Raw genomic sequence first — 10105 nt, 5'->3', positions numbered from 1 at the left:
AACTAAAGTTAATAAGTTAGTGTTACGTAGTGTTAAACATCAAAAAAAAAAAGTCAAACGTGAAAAAAAGTAAAAAACGTGGATAAAAAGCGTCAACAGAGGTGTGATTTTGTATTTTGACGGGGAGACATAACGAAGATGACTCATTAAAGACGAGTTGCGTGTGGTTTTTAGGGAGAAGGACGTGGCGGCCATCGACGTGAACATGGGCTGTCCCAAGGAATACTCCACCAAGGTGAGTTCCCTGTTAACAGCAACCACGCCGCTGCTCTGACCTTTGACCCTTGATGACCTCTGACCTCTTGCAGGGCGGGATGGGAGCTGCTCTCCTCTCGGACCCCGACAAGATCGAGGCGGTGAGTCCTTCAGCCAGACGGCGTGTCTGACCGACTGTGTTTTAACGTATTAAAGGAGGAAGAGAGAGACTAACCAATCAGGTCTGTCAGTAGAGAGAGAAACTAACCAATCAGGTCTGTCAGTAGAGAGAGAAATAACCAATCAGGTCTGTCAGTCAGAGAGCGACTAAACCAATCAGGCTGTCGTAGATTGAGGACAGGAAACTAACCATCAGGTCCTGTCAGTAGAGATAACACGCTGCAGTAGAAGACTAACAATCAGGTATGTCATTAGAGAGAGAAAACTAACCATCAGGTCTGTCAGTAGAGAGAGAGACTAAGCCAATCAGTCTGTCAGTGAGAGAGAATACTACCAATCAGGTCTGTCAGTAGAGAGAGAGACTAACCACAGTCTGCAAGAGGAAACACATGTCTGGCTAAGTCTACTAGAGAGAGAAACTAACCACTCAGGTCTGTCAGTAGAGAGAAACTAACCAATCAGATCGTCAGTAGAGAGAGAAACTAAACCAATCAGGTCTGTCAGTAGAGAGGAGAATAAACCAATACAGGTCGGCAGTAGAGAGAGACTAACCAATCAGTCTGTCAGTAGAGAGAGACTAACCAATCAGGTTCTGTCAATAGAGAGAGGACTAAACCAATCAGGTCGTCAGTAGAGAGAGAACAACCAATCAGGTCTGTCATAAGAGAGATAACAATCAGGGCGCGTGTAGAGAGAAAACTAACCAATCAGGTCGTCAGTAGAGAGAGATAACCCATCAGGTTGTCAGGAGAGAGAGAAATAACCAATTCAGGTCTGTCAGTAGGAGAGAGACTAACCAATCAGTCTGTCTAGAGAGAGAAATAAACCAATCAGGTCTGTCAGTAAAGAGAGAGACTAACCAATCAGGTCTGTCAGTGGAGAGACTAACCAATCAGGTCTGTCATAGAGTAGAACTAACCAATCAGGTTCTGTAGTAGAGAGAAACTAACCATCAGGTCTGTCAGAGAGAGAGAGACTAACCACTCGGTCTGTCAGTCAGAGAGAGAAGACTACCATCAGGTCTGTCAGTAGAGAGAGGATACCCAATCAGGTCGGTCAATAGAGAGGAGACTAACAATCAGTCTGTCAGTAGAGTAGAGAAACTAACCAATCAGGTCTGTCAATAGAGAGAGACTAAAATCAGGTCGTCTGTAGAGAGAAGAAACTACAATCAGGTCTGTCGTAGAGAGATAACCAATCAGGTCTGTCAGTAGAGAGAGACTAACAACTCAGGTTTCAGTGAGAGGAGACTAACCATAAGATCTGTCTAGAGGAAGAGACTAACCATAGGTCTGTCAATAGAGAGGACGAAACCATAGGTCGTCTGTAGAGAGAGACTAACCAATCAGTCTGTCAGTAGAGAGAGACTACCAATCAGGTCTCTGTCAGTGAGAGAGATAACCAATCAGGTCTGTCAGGAGAGAGAGAAAAACCAATCAGGTCTGTCAGTAGAGGAGAAAACTAACCAATCAGGTTGTCAGAGAGAGAGAACTAACCAATCGATCTGTCAGTAGAGAGAGACAACAATCAGGGTCTCAGTAGAGAGAGACTAACCAATCAGGTCTGTTGTAAGTAGAGAGAGATACCAATCGTATGTCGTAGGAGAGAAAACTAACCAATCTGGTCTGTCAGTAGAGAGAGACTAACCAATAGGTCTGTCAGTAGAGAGAGACTAACCAATCAAGGTCTGTCAGTAGAGAGAGATAACCAATCAGGTCTGTAGTAGAGAGAGAAACTAACCAATCAGGTCTGTCAGTAGATGAGAGGAAACTAACCAATCAGTTCTGTCAAGTAGAGAAGAAGAAACTAACAATCAGGTCTGTCAGTAGAGAGAAAACTCCAATATCAATCATAGAGTACTCAGGTCTCTACTGACGGTTAGCTCAAAACACCATTCAACCGACAGCCTTTGTTGTGTTTGATGCTAACTTGTAGCAAAGCTAGCAGTGAAACAACTTGGTTAAGTAGGTCCATTTTTACTGTGTTGACGTTACAGAAGTCTCTCGTTAGCATCTCGTTAGCATCTTGTATGCTAACTACTTGTCGCAAAGTGACGCATGCGCGACTCAAATCTGCCCTCGACTCACATCGGTGACACCGTGACATCTGTCAAAACGTTCGTTTATATGATTTGCACGGAACTTATATTATTACCTTGTATTTTAAGGAAGAACCTTTATTTATTCATGAAACAATATTCCTTCACAAAGTAAATTTGTGCCCTTTAAAGGTCGGAATTTCCTCTTTTTTTTTTTTTGAAGTAAGACATTAAGATCAATTTCCAAAAGATGGTTTTTTTTATTCCTCTTTTTAATCAACTTTAGCCTAGGGGTGGGGGGGCTAAACTTATTCTAGCCACCGTACCTGGGTGAAAATATGAACCTTTTCTAATCCACCTCCACCCTGTGTGTAGTTTAAGTACCGTTGGTCATATGCAGACTGAAGACAGCGGGGTGACTCCTTCTTTTCTCCGTAGATCCTCAGGAAGCTCGTGGCAGGAGTCTCCATACCGGTCACCTGTAAAATCAGAATCCTGCCTTCGGTAAGATGTGAAGAACTTATAATTACATAGGTTTGGGATTGTTTTCTGTTTCCGTTTGTTATGCCCCCCCCCGCCGGCGACAGAACTAGAGCCCGACCGATATATCGGCCGATATTAGCGTTTCCCGATCTATCGGTATCGGCATTTATTTATATATATATATATATATATATATATATTCTGATAAAGGATTTTTTTTTAAATAAAAACGGACTACCATCACTAACAGGGACGTTGTAGAGACGTCCTCTGGTGGACAGGAACTATGCAACGCCATCACTAACAGGGACGTGTAGAGCGTCCTCTGGTGGACAGACTATGCAACGCCATCACTAACAGGGACGCTGTTAGTAGCGTCCTTGGTGGACAGACTATGCAACGCACATCACTAACAGGGACGTTGTAGAGCGTCTCTGGTGGACAGACATACAACGCCATCACTAACAGGAGCTGTAGAGCGTCCTCTGGTGGACAGACTATGCAGCACCATCCCTCATAACATGGTTGGTGTTGCATAGTCTGTCCACCAGAGGACGCTCTACGAAAGAGACGTCTCCTGTTCAACAGCCAATAGAGAAGTCAGCTGGTGAAGTCAGCTACACTAAAATTCAAAATCTTCATCTTCGTCTCCATCGATGTCCTTTAACTGGTTTGGTGTTCTTCACTGGTTCCAGTTGGAGGAGACGCTCAGTCTGGTGCGGAGGATTGAGAGGACGGGCGTCGCTGCGGTCGCGGTTCACGGCAGGTAAACGCCACTTTATTCACGAAGCACTGATCACACACACACACCTGCAGCTCAAAGACCCAAAACACAAAGAGGAACGACAAGAAGTTACATGTTGCAAGATTAAAAATGACCATAATGAAACAATGAAATGTTAAAAATCAATAAAATAAAAAGTCAGTAGACTCTGAATTAAAACCCGGGATGATAAATAATGTGATTATTGACACTAAGGCTATAACTGAAGTCCAAATTAAGAGCCAGATCTTAATAACAATAATACCAATAATACATTTTATTTGTAATGCACTTTACGTTTAAGACAAACCTCAAAGTTCTACAGATAAGATCAAAAGCAAGGTAAAACATCAGTTTAAAATATATATATATATATATATTATATTATATATATATAATATATATAATTTTACACACACACACACACACACACTGTGTTGTTGTGGGTGTGTGTGTGTGTGTGTGTAGCATAGAAACCTTTATTGTCATTATACACAAGTGCAGTACCTGTACAACGAGAGCGAAGCAAAACCTTTACAGTGTCAACACGACATATAAATATAAGAAGAAGAAAGAAAAAAAAGGGGGGGGGGGGGGGCGTGGTGCCCAGTTCACGAGAACAACTTTATACATAAATATATATAAAATAGTAAGAAAGATAAAGAGTTTGTATACACAAATGCAAATAATATAGTTATTGGTGTATCAAAAGTTCTGAGTATTAAATATTGCACAGTAATGAAATTACGCCGAATTCCAGTGTCTTTTTAGTTATTATATATAAGTATTGCACAGTATCAAGGCAATTTTACATGTTTTGGGCACATTTCAGCAACAGGGCAATTCAAAGTGCTTCACACAAAATCAGTTTTTAAGATAAAAACAGATAAAACACAAGAATAAAAGTTGCAGAGCAGCATAAGAAATTTAATTAATTAAAGAAAAGGCAGCATCAAAAACAAAGGTCTTCAGCCTCGATTTAAAGGAACTGAGAGTAGCAGCGGATCTGCAGGTTTCTGGGAGTCTGTCCCAGATATGAGGAGCATGGAAACTGAACGCCCCCCACCCCCGTTTAGTTCCGACTCTGGGGACAGAAAGCAGACCTGTCCCAGACCACCTGAGAGACTACTGTTTAATACTTGTACATGCATCTGGTTCCTGATTGGTCGGGGCGCTGCCTGCTCCAGTCACCCGGTCCTTCTGTCTCCTCTCTCGGGTGGATGTGGTTCCTGATTGGTTGGTTGGGGATCACCCGGTCCTTCTGTCTCCCCTCTGGTGGATGTGGTTCCTGATTGGTTGGGTTGGGGAGTCACCCGGTCCTTCTGTCTCCTCTCTGGTGGATGTGGTTCCTGATTGGTTGGGTTGGGGGATCCCCGGTCCTTCTTGTCTCCTTCTTGTGGATGTGTGTTCCTGTTGTTGGGTTGGGGAGTCCACCCTGTCCTTCTGGTCCTGCCCCCCTTTCTGGTGGGATGTGGTTCTGATTGGTTGGTTGGGAGATCCCCGGTTCCTTCTGTCCCCTCTGTGTGGATGTGTGTTCCTGTTGTGGTTGTAGTCCCCGGTCCTGCTGTCCCCCCCTCTGGTGGGTGTGTTTCAGTTGAGAGGAGGCGCCCCCGCCACCGCCTCCACGCGACTTACATCCATGCCAGTCGCTCGTGCCTTTTCATCCCCGTCACATCGCCAATTGATTAACCCTGCCTCCCGCCCTCGTTGTACCTTCAGAGCGTGTGTGTTGTGGCGTGTGGTGGGTGTGTGTGTGGGTGTGTTGTGTGTGTGTTGGGACAAGTGGTTGTGGGCGTGAGATAGTGTTTGTGTGTGTGACAGGGGGGGGGGAGTGTTTTGGTGTGGGATGCGCGAGTGTGTGTGTGTGACAGAGTTTGTGGTGTGGAAGATGGCTTGGGAGTAGGAGTGTTGTTGTGACAGAGTGACAGAGTGTTTGTGTGTGATGTGTTTGTGTGGTGTGTGTTGTTCGTGTGTGTGTGTGTGTGTGTGTGTGTGGTGAGGAGTGAGATGTGTGGGGTCGAGAGATTGAGAGTAGGTAGTTAGAGATGAGGCTGGGTGTATGAGATGTAGAGTAGAGTGTGGATGTTTGGGACGTGTGATTTGTGTTACTGGTTGTGTGTGTTGTGTGGTGTGTGTGTGTGGTGTGTGAAAGAGAGAGAGGTGTGTGGGAGGAAAGAGAGTGTGGTGTGTGTGTGTGACAGAGTGTGTGGTGTGTGTTGAGTGTGTGTGGTGTGACAGAGTGTGTGTGTGGGAGTGAGAGCTGTGTTACGTGTGTGTGTGGGAGTGTGAGCTGTGTGTGGTGAAAGAGGTGTGTGGAAGTGTGAAGAGTGTTTGTGTAGTGTTGTGTGTGTGTGTGTGTGTGTGTGTGTTTGTGTGTAAGAAGAGGAGTGTGTTGTGTAAGAAAGATGTGTTGATTGTGAGAGAGTGACAGTGTTTGAAGTGTTGTGACGTGTGTGTGTGTGTGTGTTTGTGTGTGTGTGTGTGTGTGTGTGTGGTGTGTGTGTGTGTTGTGTGTGTGTGTGTGTGTGTGTGCGTGTGTGGTGTGACTGAGAGAGAGTGTGATTAATAGTGTTGAGTAAAGTCGACATAGTCCAGTCTGTGTTATCATCAACATCCATGTCCTTTACAATTTTAGTCCCAATAATTTCCTAATTGTCTAAGTTTTTTTCTTCTTTTTCTAACTCAAACATTAGGTCCTAATTTCCTATAATTAGGTTTATTGACCATAAATTCCAAAAATAACTGTAAAACTAAAGTTAATAAGTTAGTGTTACGTGGTGTTGAAAACGTCAAAAAAAGTGACAAACATTGAAATAACGTGTTGGAAGGAGGGACAAAAACTTGAGAAAAGTTAAAACGGCAACAAGGAAAGGGTTAACGGGGCCGTCTGTCCTCAGCGGGGGGTCCCTGGACCTGGTGAAGACCAACGGGGACATCGAGGCGTTCAGGCGGGCGACGGGCGCCTCCTCCGTCATGCTGGCCCGCGCCGCCATGTGGAACGCGTCGGTGTTCAGCGCCCGGGGGCCGTTCCCTCTGGACCGGGTCATGGAGGACTACCTCAGATATGTGAGTTCACAACGTAGAACTGGTCCGCCAGGGGCCACTGTGGTACTTTTACCACTTTATAATAATTAACACACACTACACACAGGCCTGAACTACACACACATGCTCAGGTCCAGGATACTTTAGTCCGTACAGGGACTTGAACCAGCGACCCTCCGGTTCCCAATCCAACCCCCTACAGACTGATCCACTGCTCAGATTTAAAGAAGAGAACGTTGTTGTAGGAAAACGGGGCAATTTGACCAAAAAAGTGTTGAATAAAGGGACAAAAACGTAAGAGTTAAAAACATCGATTAAAAGCCTCGACAAAAGTGTTGATTTTCTCTTTTGACGGGAAGACACCACGAGGGTTAGGACCTCAGGAGGGTTTTGGACAAGCGCTCCAGGCCGGCTCTGAGGTGGTCTTGTGTTCCAGACTCTGAGGTGGTCTTGTGTTCCAGGCGATCCGGTACAACAACCACGCCTTCAACACCAAGTACTGCCTGTGTCAGATGCTCCGGGACAAGGTGGAGTCCCCCCTGGGGAAGCAGGTGCAGGCGGCCCAGACCAACGGCGAGCTCAGGTAGGGGTCTGGGGTCTGGGGGTCGGGGGCAGGGGGGCCAGGGGGTCAGGGGGTCAGGGGGTCTGATGTGATTGGCTGCCGACGTGCGGTTGTAACGGCGCCGGGTTGTGTTGCAGCGAGGCGTTCGGCCTGCAGGAGTTCTACCGGCGGACCCAGGACCGGCTGCAGGCCCGGCGGGACGCCCTGCAGACCGGCACCACGCCGGACCCGCTGGTGATGGACGGAGACGTCGCCACCATGCCGGTCAAGTTCGAGCGGTCAGCTTCTTTTGTCTTTCTTGTCTTTTACCTAAACGAGTATTTTTTAATCTGAGCCCCGTGACGGTGATGTGTGTTGGTTCCAGGAGGGAGTACCCCCCCCACATCACCCCCAAGATGTTCCTGCTGGAGTGGAGTCGCCGGGAGAAGCTGCAGCAGCCGCAGTACCAGATGGTGAGGAGCACTTACTCAGATACACCTTTAACCCGCATGTTGTCCCCATGTTGTCCTCTAGTTGTCCCTATGTCGCCCGCATGTCGTCCTCTAGTTGTCCTCTAGTTGTCCTCTAGTTGTCCTCTAGTTGCCCTCATGTTGTCCTCATGTTGCCCTCATGTTGTCCTCATGTTGTCCTCATGTTGTCCTCATGTTGCCCTCATGTTGTCCTCATGTTGTCCTCATGTTGCCCTCATGTTGTCCTCATGTTGTCCTCATGTTGTCCTCTATTTGTCCTCTAGTTGTCCTCTAGTTGTCCCTATGTCGCCCGCATGTCGCCCGCATGTCGCCCGCATGTTGTCCTCTAGTTGTCCTCTAGTTGTCCCTATGTCGCCCGCATGTTGTCCTCATGTTACCCTCATGTTGTCCTCATGTTGTCCTCTAGTTGTCCCTATGTCGCCCGCATGTTGTCCTCTAGTTGTCCTCTAGTTGTCCTCATGTTGTCCTCATGTTGTCCCCATGTTGTCGTCATGTTATCCTCATGTCACCCTCATGTTGTCCCCATGTTGTCCCCATGTTGTCCTCATGTTTTCTTCATGTCGCCCTCATGTTGTCCTCATGTCGCCCTCATGTTATCCTCATGTCGCCCTCATGTTGTCCTCATGTTGTCCTCATGTTGTCCTCATGCTTTCCCCATGTTGTCCTCATGTTGTCCTCATGTTGTCCCCATGCTTTCCCCATGTTGTCTATTTTCTGCTTTTCTAACTCAAACATTAGGTATAATTTCCTATAAATGAGGTTTATTGACCATAAATTCCCAATAAACCGCAAAACTGAGGACACAGTAGTGCGGGTGTGGCCGGTGACTGCGTGACATCTGAAGTTGTGTCTTTGTTGTGTAGCTGTGACAGTTTGTGTGTTGTTGTGTTCCAGGTGCAGCGCTCTCAGGATCGAGCCTTTCAATCGACCGTGACTCTAGCAGAGAAGAGATACAGATCTACACTGTGGTCAGTACACACGCACACGCACACGCACACACACACACACACACACACACACACACACACACACACACACACCACACACACACACACACACACACACACTGCAAGCCAATCAGCTCTCACTCTAACCTCCCTGACAAAAGTCTTGTCTCTTGTGTGCAAATTGACCTGAAGTGCCGCTGAAATATATTTCTGATCAAGATTTATTTACAAGAAATGGCTCATTTTAATCCCAACAGCTTCTGTAATAATGTTTCAGAGCAAAACGAAACTGTCAAAAAGTATTCTAATATTCACAGCTTGGTAAAGCCCGTTGAGTCAAATTTTGCAAGGACATAAGTGTTGTCTCCTCGTCATATGAGCTTCACCTGGGACTAATAATGGACCAATCAGGTCTCAGGTGTGTATAAAAACAACCCCAGTACACTAGACCTTCACATCAACTGCAACTAGACCTCTGCAGACAGGCCTAAGATTCACCCTGAGACTAAAGTTTGGATTATCAAGAGGGTGAAGACCAGATCCACTGCTGAAGACCAGATCCACTGCTGAAGACCAGATCCACTGCTGATGTGGCAGACACCTTCAATGTGTCTCAGCGTCAAGGACAGAGGATAAAAAAACTTTTGAAGACACTGGAGACGTTTTTGACGAGCCCAGGTCAGGCAGACCCCGCAAGACCACTGCTGGAGAGGACCGTTTGTTGGCTCCAAAATCCAAGGCCAGCCCATTGTCCACTGCAGCAGAGCTCCACGAGACCTGGTCCCCTGAAGTCCCTGTGTCAACCACAACAGTTTGTCGGATTCTGTCTCCAAATGGCCTCCATGGTCGAATCAGGGCCCAGAAGCCAGCACTAAACAAAAGACAACTGAAAAACCGTGTGGCGTGTGCCAAGGCCCACAGCCTGCTAACAGGTCCACAGCCTGCTAACGGGTCCACAGCCTGCTAACGGGTCCACAGCCTGCTAACGGGTCCACAGCCTGCTAACGGGTCCACAGCCTGCTAACGGGTCCACAGCCTGCTAACGGGTCCACAGCCTGCTAACGGGTCCACAGCCTGCTAACGGGTCCACAGCCTGCTAACGGGTCCACAGCCTGCTAACGGGTCCACAGCCTGTAACGGGCTCCACCAGCCTGTAACAGGTCCAAGCCTGCTACAGGTCCCAGCCTGCTAAAGGTCCACAGCCTGCTAACAGGTCCACAGCTGCTAACAGGCATGACGCTGGAGAAGTGGAAGAAGTGGATTTTTCGATGAATCTTTGTTGAATACACCACAGGCGACTAAGAGAGCCCGCATGGATCCAAGATTCACCCAGAAAACTGTGAAGTTTGGTGGCGGAAGAATCCTGGTCTGGGGTTACATCCAGTATGGGGGGGTGCGAGAGATCTGCAGGGTGGAAGGCAA

At 47.0% G+C, this 10105-nt stretch overlaps 1 protein-coding gene across 1 annotated transcript in view; it reads left to right on the top strand.

Annotated features, from left to right (window-relative positions):
• dus2 (dihydrouridine synthase 2) overlaps positions 1 to 10105 on the top strand; it is a 42493-nt gene that overhangs the window by 31272 nt on the left and 1116 nt on the right. The window contains exons 6-16 of the mRNA XM_032511544.1: positions 175 to 235; positions 309 to 356; positions 2852 to 2917; positions 3592 to 3662; positions 4558 to 4564; positions 5259 to 5304; positions 6511 to 6725; positions 7166 to 7287; positions 7404 to 7544; positions 7631 to 7718; positions 8631 to 8704. Coding sequence (XP_032367435.1) covers positions 175 to 235; positions 309 to 356; positions 2852 to 2917; positions 3592 to 3662; positions 4558 to 4564; positions 5259 to 5304; positions 6511 to 6725; positions 7166 to 7287; positions 7404 to 7544; positions 7631 to 7718; positions 8631 to 8704 — 939 coding nt within the window. The remainder of the gene's footprint in view (positions 1 to 174; positions 236 to 308; positions 357 to 2851; positions 2918 to 3591; positions 3663 to 4557; positions 4565 to 5258; positions 5305 to 6510; positions 6726 to 7165; positions 7288 to 7403; positions 7545 to 7630; positions 7719 to 8630; positions 8705 to 10105) is intronic.

The sequence above is a fragment of the Etheostoma spectabile genome, unplaced genomic scaffold (genome assembly GCF_008692095.1).
Source record: "Etheostoma spectabile isolate EspeVRDwgs_2016 unplaced genomic scaffold, UIUC_Espe_1.0 scaffold383, whole genome shotgun sequence".
Lineage (NCBI taxonomy): Eukaryota > Metazoa > Chordata > Actinopteri > Perciformes > Percidae > Etheostoma > Etheostoma spectabile.
This window is presented reverse-complemented; position numbering and strand designations above follow the sequence as displayed.